The 17,640-nt window shown below is 40.8% G+C and overlaps 1 protein-coding gene across 4 annotated transcripts in view; it reads left to right on the top strand.

The window, feature by feature from the left end:
• The window catches only part of LOC102187782 (prostaglandin F synthase 1), a 30,651-nt gene extending 13,765 nt beyond the window's left edge, over positions 1–16,886 (top strand). Inside the window, exons 4-10 of one of the 4 annotated variants that reach the window (XM_005688136.3) lie at positions 210–287; positions 705–827; positions 3,122–3,231; positions 4,441–4,606; positions 9,013–9,095; positions 11,194–11,240; positions 16,694–16,886. In XM_005688136.3, coding sequence (XP_005688193.1) covers positions 210–287; positions 705–827; positions 3,122–3,231; positions 4,441–4,606; positions 9,013–9,095; positions 11,194–11,236 — 603 coding nt within the window. In that variant the 3' untranslated portion in view covers positions 11,237–11,240; positions 16,694–16,886. Of the gene's footprint in view, positions 1–209; positions 288–704; positions 828–3,121; positions 3,232–4,440; positions 4,607–9,012; positions 9,096–11,193; positions 11,986–16,693 lie in introns of those variants that run through there. The other 3 variants (XM_005688135.3, XM_005688137.3, XM_018057325.1) reach the window with 3 other exon arrangements.

Genomic DNA, 17,640 nt, shown 5'->3' with positions numbered 1-17,640 from the left:
ATATTAGGTGTAAGAGATTAGTGGGAGCCTGCCTTCTGAAGACATTGCTCATAACTCCATTTGCAAATCACTTTTCTAATATTGGTATCTAGAATATTGCTTTACCTATCTCATAGAGGTTTAGTGCCTTGTCTAGACATGCCCAGCAGCCTAGCTAAATGTGGAGAAATCATTTGGTAACAGCTCTACAATGATTGCTTCTATTCCAGCCAGGGAATAGATTTGTTCCAAAAGATGAAAGTGGAAAACTGATATTTGACTCTGTGGATCTCTGTCACACATGGGAGGTGAGTGTGGGGAGAAGAAAGCCCAGAGGAGGAGCCATGAGGAGGAAGTTTCTTTCATTTCTTCCACCTATGAGAATGGGCTGTGGACCATCAGACTCAGCAGTTCATGAATCTAAGGCTTGGGATGCTGGGGTTGAGGGGAGGAATCATTGCTGAAATGTTCACAGAGAAGAACAGTGGAGGAGAATATGGGACAGTGAAGACAGGCATCTATTTCCTTCCTTGTGATATGTCTTCTCTGGGATTTTTCTAACGAAGAGATGATAATTCTTCTTGTGTCATGACCCTCTTCTCCTTTTTTCTTTCTTAAAATCAATGCTAATTATTGACATGAGACACTTTTTACAAATTTTTTCCAACATTTATTCTTGATCTATCACTCATTCCAAGTGACTGTTCATCACCCCTCCCTCCCAGGCCCTGGAGAAGTGTAAGGATGCAGGGCTGACCAAGTCCATCGGGGTGTCCAACTTCAACCACAAGCAGCTGGAGAGGATCCTGAACAAGCCGGGGCTCAAGTACAAGCCCGTCTGCAACCAGGTGAGAAGCTTGGCTCCTCTCTCTGCTGCTCTTCACAACCTCCTTCTTGCCCTGGAGCCTGATGTCTGTCTGTCCTCCCCTCCTGTTCATCTGATGTTTGGGAACAGAAGGTTCCAGAGAGCAGAGCCTCTGTCTGGATGGTGTGAATAGAATCCATAGCAGTATCTTTGATAAAATCTGGGTGGAAAATATGGGGAGGAGTTACCACTAAGTTGTGGTAGGAATTGAGGGAAGGTAATGGGGGTGAAGGGGCTTAGACCAGTCCCCCAGAACTTAGAGGAAGAAGGCCTTTCCCTGAGCTGAAAGGGTGATCACTAATCAGATGATCGAAAGTTCCTCAGAGGGAACTGTGTACAGGAAGGAAGACCGTGAACACACAGAATGAGAAGTAAATAACAAAGGGAAAAATCAGCTGAGATAGGTGCTAAGTGTTTGTGTGGGGTCTAGATGCCTGAATCCTTAGTCTTGGTGTCTCTACATTCATTGGTCTTCATCATGGAGCACAGTACAGAAAAGTTTGCTGGAGACAGTGAAGGTCTGTCAAGTCAGATGGATGAAGTTAAAGGCTTATGGTGACACCAACTGTAGATATTCACTCAGGAACATTTACTTAGCTTAGAGCACATCTGATCATTTACTCAGTCTTGGACTGGTTCTCCCATCAATGTCCATTATAAAATTAACTGGTTTAGCACACTTGTCTATGTTTGTTTCTGCACTCTTATTGTTTTGGTTCTATTTTTACTTTATTGTGGTGAGAAAACTTAACATGAGATCTAGTATTCAGTACAATACAGTGTTGTTTACTATACAGACAGTGTTGTACAGCAGATCTTGTATAACTGAGACTTCACACCCATGATTAGCAAATCTGGATTCCTCCTTCCTCCCAGCCCCTGGTGACCATCTCTCTAATGTTTCATTCTAAGTTTGACCTATCTACATATATAACTGAGATGTGATATATATGTAATGTAATCTTTATCCCAGTGAAATGGTCTTATTTCAAATATACCATAATGTCTCTAATATACAACTTGAAGTCAAGGATAAAGAATCTTCTATAGCAGAATTCTTTGCAAGCCAAGTGTAGCTTACATAATTCAAGAATTATACATATATCAATTATACATATATTTTCAATTTTAGAAATTAAAATATTAATGTGATTCTAACATCAATTTTGCCCATATTTGTTTATTATGAAAAATTTCAGATATTAGAAGAATTAAGATTACAACAGGGAATATACATGTATTTAATTTTATTTATTATGTATTATATATTTAACAAATAAAGATCTATAACACTTTGTTGATCTGTATCTTATGTGGTTCCCATGTCACATTGAGCCACGTTTCCCAAGGTCTTTTCACCTAGAATGACCACTAAAGCATTCTGTTACCAGAATATCTAGACAAGATTTTGACAGATGCACTGTATTCATTGTTGTTTTGTGACATTAATTAGTATGCATATGCATGTGCTCAGTTGTGTCCGACTCTTTGCGACCCTGTGAACTGTAGCTCGCCAGATTCTCCAGACAAGAATACTGGAGTGGATGGCCATGCCCTCCTGCAGGGGATCTTCTTGACCCAGGGATCAAACCTGCATCTCTCACATTGGCAGGCAGGTTCTTCACAACTAGAACCACTCGGGAAGCCTCCACACTTATTCCTACAAGACAGGGTAAAACTTGACTCCTTGTCACCAGTTTCTGAGACAGGATTTATTGTAATAATCATCAACCCTGGAGGAAAATATTTTTGTTCTTTTCACCTCTCTCATCACTAGGGCTTCAGGGATTTTTATTTACTCTGTGTGCTGTACTTTTTTCATTCCTGATTCCTTCTGATGCTCAAGTCTACCCAAATGTCACCAGTGGGTTCCCCATCAAAGTGGTTCTTTTGTCTTTAAGTCATTTGTCCATAAGTCTTTGTGCAATTTCTTGCTGCCTGGCACAGTTTGATGTCCATGATTCTGACAGCTCTTTTCCTGTTCCCGATCTGGAATTAGGCAAGTGTCCTGGTGGTATCCAGTGGTGTTCGGCAACCAAGATCTGGTTCCTAGAGTTGCTTCTTCTCAAGAATGTCATTATTTTTTTGTTTTATCTTTTCAGGAGACAGTAATAAAATTTCTTTTTTTAAAAAAATATCATGACTTAAGGTTGATGTTTTAAGTTCTAATTTGATGTGACACAGTGTTTTCTTTGGCATGTTTTAAACTTTTAATCCTTGTGGTATTAATATTGTCTTTTCATATAAACTGACACTCTTCTATCTTCCATTCTATAGGTGGAATGTCACCCTTACCTCAACCAGAGCAAACTGCTGGAGTTCTGCAAGTCACATGATATTGTCCTAGTAGCTTATGCTGCTCTGGGATCCCAACTATCATCAGAATGGTATGAACATTACTGAAGACAAGGAGATTCTCTAAAATTCAATTTTTGAAGAAATATTTTTATCTTAATGTAACAGTACTCTGGAGATAACTCTCATTTGGCAGGGGAAGAGAAGAGAGATGGGAGAAACCCTTCTCTTTTGTCTTCCCATCCATCACCCAGCCAATTTTTACATTTCATGTATCTTGTTGTAAAATGTTAAAATGTAAGTCTGCAATACATTTATATATAATTCCATAGTTGAGAACCAAGACATAAACTTAAGTCATGATTTACTTATTTATTAACTAATGAATACATTACTGCTGCTGCTGATGCTAAGTCGCTTCAGTTGTGTCTGACTCTGTGCGACCCCATAGATGGAAGCCCACTAGGCTCCCCAGTTCCTGGGATTCCCCAGGCAAGAACACTGGAGTGGGTTGCCATTTCCTTCTCCAATGCATGAAAGTGAAAAGTGAAAATTGAAAGTGAAGTCGTTCAGTCATGCCCAACTCTTAGTGACCCCAGGACTGCAGCCCACCAGGCTCCTCCATCCATGGGATATTCCAGGCAAGAGTACTGGAGTGGGGTGCCATCGCCTTCTCCAAATTATTAATGAATAATAAACTTTTCAAGCTTCCCTTACCTTATGTCTAAAATCAGGATAATATTAAGTACCTCCCAGGTTTATGATGATCAAAAATTAACAAGTTGAATCATTTTAGTAAGCATTTATTTGTAGGACTATTGCATAATGCAAACAACAATGAAATGAATAGTTCTCATCTTTGGACTACTTGATTTTTATCAACACTTGAGAACAGCAAAAATTTAAAAATTTCCTGGTCTTCTCCATCTCATTTTCTTTTCATGCCCTTGTACTTACTTTAGAGTTGTGATTATAAAAGAAAAACCACCACTGAGACGTAAAAACAGAAAAAAATTTCCACAAGATTGGCAGTACTCACAAGTATGCATCAAATGCCTGGGAGAGCTTTGTAAATACAGACTGCCAGGTGCCACAGTTGAGTTTCTGATTCAGTTTGTCTGCAGTTAAGCCATGGAATTTGCATTTCTAGCAAGATCCCAGGTGATGCTGATGCTGCTGGCCCATGGACCACACTTTGAGAAACATTGGTCTAGAGTGAACCTACTTGGTCTGTTTGAAAAGCCTCCTTAGAAACTGAGTACTTAGTCTCAGCTCCTCAGCATTTCTGAATTTCCTTGCAGGGTGAACCAGAACCACCCCGTTCTCTTGGAGGACCCAGTTCTTTGTGCCATTGCCAAAAAGCACAAGCAAACCCCAGCTCTGGTTGCCCTTCGCTACCAGGTACAACGTGGGGTTGTGGTTTTGGCCAAGAGTTTCAACAAGAAGCGGATCAAAGAGAACATGCAGGTGATCATGAGTGGGGCTGTGGGCAGAGGGCTCCTAGGGAATATCCTTCATGAGGGTCATTCTTTGTCTGTCTCTCAAGACTTTCCTTGAGTCAAGACAAGTTACCTATTCTTCCCCATGCATGAATGTGTTGTGTGTTCCTGGTGATTTTCTCCTCCTGATGAGGCAACAGGAGAGGTGGCATGGCAGGAGAGGGTTCAAGTTGGGCAGAAAACAGAGATTTTTGTTTCAGCATTACATCAGCCATTTATATTGTCATCTTGTGCAAATGACACCTCATTTTCTTTGTTCTCAATTGACAAAATTGAATTATGTGATTCCCAAATGGCACCCCACTCCAGTACTCTAGTCTGGAAAATCCCATGGATGGAGGAGCCTGGAAGGCTACAATCCATGAGGTCGCTGAGGGTCAGAAACGACTGAGTGACTTCACTTTCACTTTTCACTTTCATGCGTTGGAGAAGGAAATGGCAGCCCACTCCAGTTTTCTTGCCTGGAGAATCCCAGAGACAGGGGAGCCTGGTGGGCTGCCGTCTAGGGGGTCGCACAGAGTCGGACACGACTGAAATGACTTAGCAGCATAGATCATCTAGGCTGCTCTAACAAACACCATCACAGTAAAGTAATGCTCAAAATTCTCCAAGCCAGGCTTCAGCAATACGTGAACCGTGAACTCCCTGATGTTCAAGCAGGTTTTAGAAAAGGCACAGAACCAGAGATCAAATTGCCAACATCCGCTGGATCATGGAAAAAGCAAGAGAGTTCCAGAAAAACATCTATTTCTGCTTTATTGACTATGCCAAAGCCTTTGACTGTGTGGATGACAATAAACTGTGGAAAATTCTGAAAGAGATGGGAATACCAGACCACCTGACCTGCCTCTTGAGAAATCTGTATGCAGGTCAGGAAGCAACAGTTAGAACTGGACATGGAACAACAGACTGGTTGCAAATAGGAAAAGGAGTACGTCAAGGCTGTATATTGTCACCCTGCTTATTTAACTTACGTGCAGAGTACATCATGAGAAACGCTGGACAGGAAGAAACACAAGCTGGAATCAAGATTGCCGGGAGAAATATCAATCACCTCAGATATGCAGATGACACCATCCTTATGGCAGAAAGTGAAGAGGAGCTAAAAAGCCTCTTGATGAAAATGAAAGTGAAGAGTGAAAAAGTTGGCCTAAAGCTCAACATTCAGAAAACGAAGATCATGGCATCCAGTCCCATCACTTCATGGGAGATAGATGGGGAACAGTGGAAACAGTGTCAGACTTTATTTTTTGGGCACCAAAATCACTGCAGATGGTGATTGCAGCCATGAAATTAAAAGATGCTTACTCCTTGGGAGAAAAGTTATGACCAACCTAAATAGCATGTTCAAAAGCAGAGACGTTACTTTGCCAACTAAGGTCCATCTAGTCAAGGCTATGGTTTTTCCTGTGGTCATGTATGGATGTGAGAGTTGGACTGTGAAGAAAGCTTAGCACTGAAGAACTGATGCTTTTGAACTGTGGTTTTGGAGAAGACTCTTGAGAGTCCCTTGGACTGCAAGGAGATCCAACCAGTCCATTCTGAAGGAGATCAGCCCTGGGATTTCTTTGGAAGGAATGATGCTAAAGCTGAAACTCCAATACGTTGGCCACCTCATGTGAAGAGTTGACTCATTGGAAAAAATTTTGATGTTGGGAGAGATTGGGGGAAGGAGGAGAAGGGGACGACAGAGGATGAGATGGCTGGATGGCATCACTGACTCGATGGACGTGAATCTGTGTGAACTCCGGAAGTTGGTGGTAAACAGGGAGGCCTGGCGTGCTGCTTTTCATGGGGTTGCAAAGAGTTGGACACGACTGAGTGACTGAACTGAACTGAACTGAACAAACACCACAGATTGTGTGGCATAGAAACTATTGAAATATGTAGTCTCACAGTTCTGGAGGTGGAGATCCGAGATCAGGGTTTCCATGTGGTCAAGTGAGGGCCCTCCTCCAGGTCACAGGCTTCTCCTTGTATCTTAACTTGGTAGAGGGGGCAACAGAGCTCTCCCAAGCCTCTTATATGAATATGATATTGTTTAAATATCATTCATGAGGGCCCCACCATTATAGCCTAATTAATCACTCTTCAAGGGCTCATTTCTAACACCATCACAGTGGGGTAAGGTTCCCAACAGGTAAATTTGGGGGACACACAAGTTACAGCAGTGATCTTGAACCTCTAAATTATCATGATTTTATTTTACATTTCCCTGAATAGTAATGTAGATTCATTCTCATACATTTAATCTCCATGAGTTTTTGCTGTTGCAAAGTTCCTATGCAAGACTGTGCCCATTTTTGCTGAGTTGTCTTTTGATTTGTGTGTAGGAGACCATTATCGTACTCTTAGCCATAGCTGTACAGGAAAGTCTCCCCCATTTCAGGGTTTAATGCAGAGATCAGTTATGCTTCTCTTGATTCTGTAGTTTGATGATCAGCCTGCACTTAGCTCAGCTGTTGTCCTCTTGGCTGGGCTCTCGTGTATTTGCAGTTTAGTGCAGAGCAGCTCCAGTACTCTTGCCTGGAGAATCCCAGGGACGGGGGAGCCTGGCAGGCTGCCATCTATGGGGTTGCACAGCATCGGACGTGACTGAAGTGACTTAGCAGCAGCAGCAGCAGAGCAGCTCGGTAGTTCTGCTTTAGCAGATGGATGTGGCTCTTGTCAGAGGAGCTGCACACCTTTCCATCTAGTTTTTCATATATGTTTGGCTATACTGTGGTCAACTAACCTGGTCTTCATTTCAGCACAGTGCTATGATCCCCAGTCAGTGAGTGGGGAAAAATCCTCTTTATGTCTGGACTCAGAACTAACTCACCATTTCTGGGAAATATCACTGCTGCTGCTGCTGCTGCTAAGTCGCTTCAGTTGTGTCCGACTCTGTGCGACCCCTCAGACGGCAGCCCACCAGGCTCCCCCATCCCTGGGATTCTCCAGGCAAGAACACTGGAGTGGGTTGCCATTTCCTTCTCCAATGCAGGAAAGTGAAAAGTGAAAGTGAAGTCACTCAGTCAGGTCCGACTCCTAGCGATCCCATGAACTGCAGCCCACCAAGCTTCTCTATCCATGGGATTTTCCAGGCAAGAGTACCGGAGTGGGGTGCCATTGCCTTCTCCAGTCCAATGCAAATATCACTGTCCAAGGCAGGTTACCGCTCAGGTCAAGGAGAAGGAAAATTGTCCCCTGAAAAACTGTTTCCATTTAAATTTGATTCTGTAATATAGCTGAAACTGATTTGCTTTTTTTAAATATAAATTTATTTATTTTAATTAGAGGCTAATTACTTTACAATATTGTATTGGTTTTGCCATACATCAACATGAATCCACCACGGGTGTACACGTGTTCCCCAACCTGAACCCCCCTCCCACCTCCCTCCCCGTACCATCCTTCTGATTTTCTAATAAGATATGAAAAGGGATATATATATATATATATGTATATTTAAATAGAAATCTAAAGGTCCATATTTTTCTACAGATTTTCATTGTCAACTCTGTCATATATCAAGTGTCCATAAGTACATTTCTGACCTCTCTTCTATTTAACAATTCAGTTTTCTGTACTGTCTTATTATAGTGGAAAACAAGTCTTGTTTTTCGGAATGATACATTCTCCTTCCTTAAAGAGATCTTTGCTACTTTTCACTAGCTGTTCCTTGATGTAAATTTAGTGTCACTTTCCCAACTCCCACAAAAGAATACATGTTTAAGTCTTAGGTTCATGTTGCATTGAAACACTAGAATGCTTTGGAGAAAACTGATTTCTTTACAAATTGAGATTTCCATGCTATGATTATGAGATGAATTTCTAATTATTTAGGTGTGCTTTAATATTTTAAGCACATTTCATAACTTTTTTCCTTAAAGGGTTTACGTAATCCTTTTGGGTTAGATTTACTCGTAGATAATGAATAAGTTTGATATGGGATTGTTGGGTAGGTTTTTGGAGGGAGGGGTCCTCCTTGCAATTCTTATTAAGTTCAAAGGTATATCATATTTAGGGGGTGTTGGGAAGAAGAAAAACAGCTTAATGCATGGTGAAATGCAGGTATTTTGTCTGAATTGTCCAACTGCCCCTTTGTTTTTGAAAGAAGATTATTTTTTTCAATTTTCTGTCTCAAATAATTCACTTAGAAAGATAAGGGACTGATGCGCTATAATCTGTTTAAGGTGGACAGAGAAGGAGAAGGTGTGGGAAGGAGAGGTGAGAACTCAGCAGAGGGTCCCAGGCTTGTTCACCTGGAAGCTGAGGACAGGCACGGCTTCCCTGTCACCTCTTCTTGTCTCCATCCAACTTGAAGTCCTTCAGTCCCCAGGGGGAGGCCAGCTCCTTGGAGGAAAGGCTAATGTGTTTCTTCCTTCCTTCTAGGTGTTTGACTTTGAACTGACTCCAGAAGACATGAAAGCAATCGATGGCCTCAATCGTAATATAAGATACTATGATTTTCAACAGTAAGTGACTTGTATATATTACACACACAGTTTTCTCTAGCATATAGCTCAGCAGAGGAATAAGCTTTCTTAAAACTTAGTTTTAGGGAGGATGTCCTGATTTCCAGCATAGGAGTAAACCAGGGGCTTCCTGCAGACCTCAGACCAGAAGTTTCCTCCAGGGTTCCGTTTATCACTAACAGAAATGTAATTGAGGCCCAGGAGAACCCGTAAGTAAGATCCCCAGATTTGACATTGTGGTGAATTCACTACGTTGTGCCTGTAATCCCTGTGCCTGATGTACCTCCTCTCAAGGCTGAGAGACCTAGTAGACACAGAAAGCACAGTGCCTGTAGTCCACTGTTCTTTCAGGGACCTACACGAATATTTCACCTTTAAATCCTTTTAGAATCAGGAGGAAATGATAAATAAGGACTGTGTGATAAAGAATCCATCTTGGATTACATTCATGTTTATCCTAATGTATGAGTATGGTCAGTTGTGTCTGACTCCTGGAGGCCCAGGAACTGTAGCCCTCCAGGCTCCTCTGTCCATGGAATTTCCCAGCAACAATACTGGAGTGGGTTGCCATTTTCTTACCTAGGGGATAAGATCTTCCCAAATTGGGGATCAAACCCACATTTTCAGCATCTCCTATATTGGCAAGTGCATTCTTAAAGAGTGAGCCACCTGGGAGTCCCCAAGTTTATCCTAACACAACTATAAATGTATTGCTGATGTGTTTTGGAGGAGGGGTCCATGAAGGCCAACAGGCATTATTGCTGAGTAGTCACAGTGGGCCTGCTTACACCCCCTCCTCCTAGTGTCTGATGGTTTTTCTCCCTAATGGGCATTTCTTGTACCAAGACAAATCAATTCATCCAAATCAATCCCTTTCCCCCCTGTTACAACACATTTCCTCATCCTTGTAATGTCACCAAATGAGTTGCAAGTAGATCATGAACTTAGCTGACGCTCGAGAGAGTGACTGCTGTGTCCTTAGCAGGACACACCCTAGTAAGATCATCTGAGTCTCTAGTTTCTTGAGTCCAGACTTAATCTAGTGCTGCCTTTGTCTAGCAGATGTCCATCCCCTGGGGAGCTCCTATCTCCTTGATTTTGACTTCGTCACAAACCTAGGATTCCAGCTTCCTGATTACTGCAGGAGGATGTCAGGATTGATGAGAAAGAGGGCTAATCAAACAGAGAGATATTGGAAAACAGTTTAGAAAGAAGCAAATTCAAATTAGTGATAAAATGAATATTTAGTTTCAAATGAAAGATCTCAAAACTCTCCTTGTTTGTAAAGAAGATGTTTATATGTACATATACATGTGTTTATAAGTATACCATTATTCTGAGAAAAGACATAATGATAAATGAAAGTTACTTTTCTGTTCTCAAAAGCTTATGTGTGTGCTGTGTTCTCCTTCATTATGCTGTGAATGCCTAGACTTACTCATCCTTGTGGGTTTATGTCAACAGCACAACTCTTGGCACGTGGAATTGCTCTGAATGCACTCTTTAATGAATTGAATTGAAAAGGACCAAGTTAGAAAGAAAAATCAGGCCATAAGAAAAGATAACAGCAGTAATACTAATGAATAAATAATGTGTTGTCATATAGACTAAGAAAATAGTAATCACAATTTATAGGTATGGTTATTTAGGTGTATGTGGCATTTCTTCAGCTTAATAGTAATTCCTCAATGGAGGCATCGTGTATTTTGGGTATGCTCAACATTTTTTCATTGAATGTTTATATGAAAAAGAGCAAGGTATTCCTTAACTGTGATTATTCTCATCACTTAGGGCCGAAAGTTCCACCTGTGTCTGAAATGACCTCCACAGTCAGTCCTAGGTCTTGTACTCCATATAAACTGTATGCATTTATATATTGTATAAGTCACTGTGGAGTAACTGTTACATGTGAATGTTGGGATTGGACATGCAGGTGTCGTGTGCACATGAAGCAGACACCTAGTGTGTGCTTGTTGGGGGAGAAAGAGGGACATGTTTTGTAGATTTTGAGTTTGAGCCCATTCTGACTGCATCCACAGAGTAATGCTCTCTGTGACAAGACAGATTTAATAAATCAATCCTCCTCCTTCTCTTTCAGGGGTACGGGTCACCCTGAGTATCCATTTTCTGAAGAATACTGACTGGGTGAGCTGTCCACCATGCCTTCTACCTGAACGTCTTGCTTCTAGGGCTGTGAAGAGCATTTCTATACTTGGTGGAGGTGTTTAAAAGAAGTGTCTGAACTTTTGAAAGCTTGTTTTTCTTTAAAAACTTTTTATGAAATAATCAAGATTTCAAATATCAGTACTAGTTTTTCCTGATAACAAAATAATTTGAAAAATAAAGGGGAAAAGATAAACCTGATTAACCCATTTAATAAATTTGGTGCATTTTCCTTTGTTGAAAATGAATCAGTCAATCTAAGAAAGAAATAGAAAATTTCATTCAAGCCAAATTTGAGAACTATAACCCAGAAAACTCTGATTGCTGTTCTGTCTTCTAGAAGTCAAGGCACTGGGGATGTAAGTTTTGGAGACAGAGGGCTCTACATGAAAAGACATATTATTGACAGTGTGCATAATACACATATAAGTGTCATCGTGTTGAGTCATGTGACCCCTTATAAGATCAAGAAGAAATTTATCTTTTAAGGAGCTGTCTTACTGATGCTGGGAGAATGTGGCTCTTTACGGTTGAGCAGGTCCTTGCATTGAGGAAAGAGGTCCGGTACATATATAATGAAGACACACAACCCACAGTAAGGAGAGAGGGGTGCAAAGGACACAAAAGAATTTTTCATATTTAAATTTTTGCCATAAAATATAAATTTTATTTCATACCTTCATGACTCCCCTATACAAAAGTGTGTGTCTGTTTATAATTTGAATCATTTTCAATATGCAGGTTGTATACTTATTTTTTACTTAGCATGAGTTTTTTTGGAAGCTTTCAAGTGTTATTTGATAGTTGCCAAGGGTCAAGGGGTTGGGAGAGGGTTGGATTGGGAGGCTAGGGTTAGCAGGTACAAGCTATTATATAAGGAATGGATTAACAATAAAGTCCTACTGTATAGCACAGGGAACAATATTTATCTATGGTAAACCATAATTGGAAAGAATATGAAAAAGAATGTATATATGTGTATAACTGAGTCACTTTTGTGTACATTAGCAATTGAAACAACATTGTAATTAAACTATACTTTAATAGAATATAAACTAAAAATTACAGTATTATATTTAGCTTCTTATAATGCTTCTCAGGTGGCTCAGTGGTAAAGAATCTGCCTGTCAATGAAGGAGACACAGGTTTGATCTCTGGATAGGGAAGAGTCCCTGAAGAAGGAAATGGCAATTCAGTCCAGTATTTTCACCTGGGAAATCCCAAGGACAGAAGATTATGATGGGCTACAGTCCGTGGGGTGGAAAAAAGTTGAACAGGATTTAGTGACTGATTATGCACACATGTTATAAAGCAGTGCATCTTTTCAATTTATTTAATTTTTAAAAACTGTTAGTTGTCTATTTAAAACATTTTTATTGAGGTATACAATAAAACATTTTTATTGAGGTTTGCAATGTTGCATTAATTTCTTCTGTACAGCAAAATGATTCATATATATATATATACATTCTTCTTTATGCTAAACACTTTGATTAGTTATTATATGTTTAGCCATTCATTCATTGATGTATTCAGCACAATTTTATTGAATATTTTTAGTAAGACTGTTTTATCAATAAAATGGACAACAAACTAAAATAAATTATTGAGTTGATAGTCTAGTGGAGGGTGAGACTATGAATGAAATCAGGAGTATTTAGCTGTTAGAAATTAGTAAGTGCCTGTTGAGATAATTCTACACATTCTCTCAGCTTTCTGTACATTCATCAGGAAGAGGCACTAACTATCCATCATCCCATACAACTTTTCATCTGTACAACAAATAACCTTGCCCTGCAGAAACATGTAGGGAGTGTTTGCTGCCATGTAATGTAAAGAAAACAACTCCCTCCTGAGAAAGGGAGGGATGCTGAGTGCCTACAGTCATTGATCCAGGATCCCTAGACTCAAGGTTTTTCTCCTGTCACTCAACTCACTGAGTATTCAGGTATCACCTGGGACCTTCACTTCAACTTTAGAAATGGGGACCCAGGAACTAGCACAACACACCATATATATGCACACCTAATTATCACATTATAAAACCTCAGTTCAGTTCAGTCGTGTTAATTCTTTGCAACCCCGTGGACTGCAGCACGCCAGGCTTCCCTGTCCATCACCAACTCCCAGAGCCTGCTCAAACTCATATCCATCAAGTCGGTGATGCCATCCAACCATCTCATCCTCTGTCATCCCCTTCTCCTTCTGCTTTCAATCTTTCCCAGCATCAGGGTCTTTTCCAAGGAGTCAGTTCTTCACATCAGGTAGCCAAAGTACTGGAATTTCACCTCAGCATCAGTCCTTCCAATGAATATTCAGGACTGATTTCCTTTAGGATTGACTAGTTTGGTCTTCTGGCAGTCCAAGGGGCTCTCAAGAGTCTTCTCTAACACCGGAGTTCAAAAGCATCAGTTCTTTGGCACTCAGCCGCCTTTATGGTCCAACTCTTACATCCATACATGACTACTGGAAAAACCATAGCTTTGACTAGACAGACCTTTGTTGCTTTGACTAGATGGACCTTTGTTAGGGGTTGTAAGCACTAAGCCTATACAATGTTATATGTCAATTATGCCTCAACAGAGCTGGAAAATGACACTCTTATTTTGGCTACAGCATTTGTTGTGGGTGATAAAGAGTCCACCTTCTATAAACATCCATGAAACCAAGGCAAGGTGATTTTTAGGCTTACAGGTCAGGTTAAAATCTTAGATTCTTCATAACCCTTAACTGTGAAAGGAAGAAAAAGAAAGCAGGGAGGAGAACAGGCCATGCTGGGAGTTGGGGGATTGGGCACTATTATAAGATGATTAGAAAAGATTTCACTGAGCAAACATGAAGGCAAACAGTGAGCTCTGTGGACAAGTGGGACACAGAACAGAAAATCTAAGTCCAGGAAGAGTCCCCTGTCACATTTAAGGGACAGCAAGTCAGCTGCCTCTGGAGGTAATGCATTCCTGTTATGGAGGTAATGCATTTCTGTGGGGACTCGGCCAATTTCGAGATAAGTGTTCTTGATGAAAGTGAAAGAGGAGAGTGAAAAAGTTGGCTTAAAGCTCAACATTCAGAAAACAAAGATCATGGCATCCGGTCCCATCACTTCATGGAAATAGATGGGGAAACAGTGGAAACAGTGTCAGACTATTTTTGGGGGCTCCAAAATCACTGCAGATGGTGATTGCAGCCATGAAATTAAAAGATGCTTACTCCTTGGAAGAAAAGTTATGACCAACCTAGATAGCATATTCAAAAGCAGAGATTACTTTGCCGACTAAGGTCCGTCTAGTCAAGGCTATGGTTTTTCCAGTATTCGTGTACGGATGTGAGAGTTGGACTGTGAAGAAGGCTGAGTGCCAAAGAATTGATGCGTTTGAACTGTGTTGTTGGAGAAGACTCTTGAGAGTCCCTTGGACTGCAAGGAGATCCAACCAGTCCATTCTGAAGAGATCAGCCCTGGGATTTCTTTGCAAGGAATGATGCTAAAGCTGAAACTTCTGGCCACGTCATGGGAAGAGTTGACTCACTGGAAAATACTCTGATGCTGGGAGGGATCGGGGGCAGGAGGAGAAGGGGATGACAGAGGATGAGATGGCTGGATGGCATCACTGACTCGATGGACATGAGTCTGAGTGAACTCCGGGAGATGGTTATGGACAGGGAGGCCTGGCATGCTGCGGTTCATGGGGTTGCAAGGAGTTGGACACAACTGAGTGACTGAACTGAACTGTTCTTGACTTGGGCTTTCTTTCATGCTCTGCTTCAGAACTCAAACAGCTATCAAAGTTATCAATTTTCCGTTGACAACCCCCCTGCACTTTGCACCTAGTCAGGAGTTTCAGAACCTGAGGAAATTGCTGAGTCATCTTTGAGCCTATTTCTGTAATGGACTCTAAGGATTTGATGATGGTACTGAGTTATATGAGTAATAAGTGAAGCAAAAAAGCATCGGCTTACTTCTTCACTCATCCTGAGGCCACATTTGAGATAGCTTTTATTCTTCAGTCTGGACCCACTCCATGACACATTAGTGAGGGTAGTGGATTTTACTAAAAATTCCAAGGCTACTAATTTCATCAACCATCATAATTGAAACCTCATAAATATCTTGGTTCTTTTCCCCCAGATTCCTCCCAGGACAACAGTCTTTTCTCCTCTCTGCATCCTCCCTCCCTTTCCCATCACTTGTCCCTTGCACCTCCCAGCTTCTCCCCCATCTTCCAAAGCAATGCCACTCTGACCATTGGCCAGCACTTCCCTGCTCACCAGCCTCTGTCAAGTTCAAGTGCAATCTAGTTCCGTTCTTACAGAACATGAAATACCCCACTCTCACCACAAATGCCTCATTAAGCAAGAGACCACTTTCTTGAGACAAATACCACTGGCTCTATCATTTTATTTTTCTAAAAATCATGGCAGTATGCTGTTTGATGAGCAGATATTTGCTTTTCTCTCTATACTGGCGAGTCTCTTCTAGGGATTGAGTGAGGACAAATAAAAGTCTAGGGTATATGTTCTTCTGGTCAGAAGTTTTCATCTGGAAGAGATCTGCTTCCTGTAAAAACAATTTAGGAATGTGTGTCAGGCCTTTATCTGTATCTATCAGGAAACTGTGAGTTCCCTGATTCTGTAGTGTGGAAGAATTATAGTCTAAATTGTTACCAGTTTGCTAGTCCTATAGCTATTCTTTGTTTCTACATCTTCACATTTCCCAATCATTAACTCTTTTTTTTTTCCAACCATTAACTCTTGAAGCAGCATTTTACTTCAAGGGACAAGGATACAGAAGCTCAAACATGGCTTCAGAGCTAGTCCCGGATGATCAGGGCACCCCCTAATTTTGGTTCTTTATCTAGAATACCCAGTATTCTTCAGCTACCTTTTCTGAAAGAGATCAATTTCAAAAGGGCCCAAATAAAATCAATTCCAAGAAAAACAAAGAACTCTGTTTTCTTCTTACTCATCTGAATTTGTGGGTGGAAATCATGAACACTGTAGTGAGAAGACTTTTCTAGTTACCAGATCAAGAACAATAGATATCTTACTTTAAGACATGAAGACTTTGTTCTCATTGAAGATGGGTTGGATGAATACCCAGTAGATGTAGAAATGCACGTTACCTCAGAAGAGTTCCTTGAATGCTTGTTTGAGAATCTGAGCATTTCTTATACATTATTATCAACTCCTTCTATAATAATGATGTTTACTGATGTAACACTTTATTCCTGTTGTGATCTGATCACACTTATTTTGTGACTGACTGTCTTCAGGTTCACTCAAAACTCTGAGATCCATTAAGTGTAAGAATACAAAGATGAAGACTAACAGGTGGTGGTTCTGAGATGTGAAGGGGAGGGAACAGAAGCAGGAACCGGGGAATGTGACCAAAGCACCTGGGCCACTGTCACCTGAAGCTTATCATCATTTTGTCCACACAGTTACTTCGGTTTGGGATACGCTGTGCAGAAAACTGGAGTCAAAGAGAAACAGAAGAGAAACAGAGGTGACTACTACATGGTGGGGAGAGAATACATCAGAATGCTTGGTGTTTAGGTCTTTGATGCAGCTTGAATTTTCTGTGTGTGTGTTTGTATGTGTGTGTGTGTGTGTGTGTGGTGTAAGGTAGAGAGATCTAGAGAGGTCTAACTTCTTTCTTTTGCACGCTGATATATGGTTTTCTCAGCATTGCTTGTTAAAAAGACTGCACTTTTCCTATAAATGATCTCGGCAACCTTGTCAAACAACATTACTTATATTTATGTTGACTTTTGTATTCTGTTCTATTTCGGTGGTCTTTATATCTGTCTTTATACCATTACACTGTTTTGATAAGAGTAGCATTTGTTTATTGAAAATATATGCATAACCTAAAAGGTGAGAGTTATGCTCTATTCACTGGTAAATTTTAGGACTTCAAGCCTGGGATACAGTATCTCAAGTAACCCTGAGAGAAGTGGTCCATGAAGGCTGGGGGTGGGGAGAGAAGTCAGGTTGTATAGAAGTTTGCAAGAAGGGGCAGGTAGTCCAAACATCAAAAGATTATTATTAATTAAGGAAGTTCAGATATCTCAAATTAAGGAATTAAGTGATTTTCTATGTATGGGAAGATGCAAGAGTCTTGGCTCACTGAAATCATCCCTTTTGTATGTATCTTAGCTATATGGGGCCAGGGTCCTGCATCTTTTCACATTTCACTGAGCCCCTCAGTGCTTGCAAGGAAGCCAGCAACTCAACGGCCATTGGATAGCAGGCGTTGTTTTTCCTGGGTGTTCTCTGGGCTCAGAAATTCATATTTGGAGGGCTGGAATAGCTGATGGCTGTGACATCCTTGTTTATTGATATGGCAGGAAATACTCCATTCCACACTTGGAGTCAGTTATAAAAT

This window comes from Capra hircus, chromosome 13, assembly GCF_001704415.2.
Source record: "Capra hircus breed San Clemente chromosome 13, ASM170441v1, whole genome shotgun sequence".
Classification (NCBI taxonomy): Eukaryota; Metazoa; Chordata; class Mammalia; order Artiodactyla; family Bovidae; genus Capra; species Capra hircus.
The sequence above is the reverse complement of the archived record's forward strand: the minus strand, read 5'-3'. Positions and strand labels throughout refer to the sequence as shown.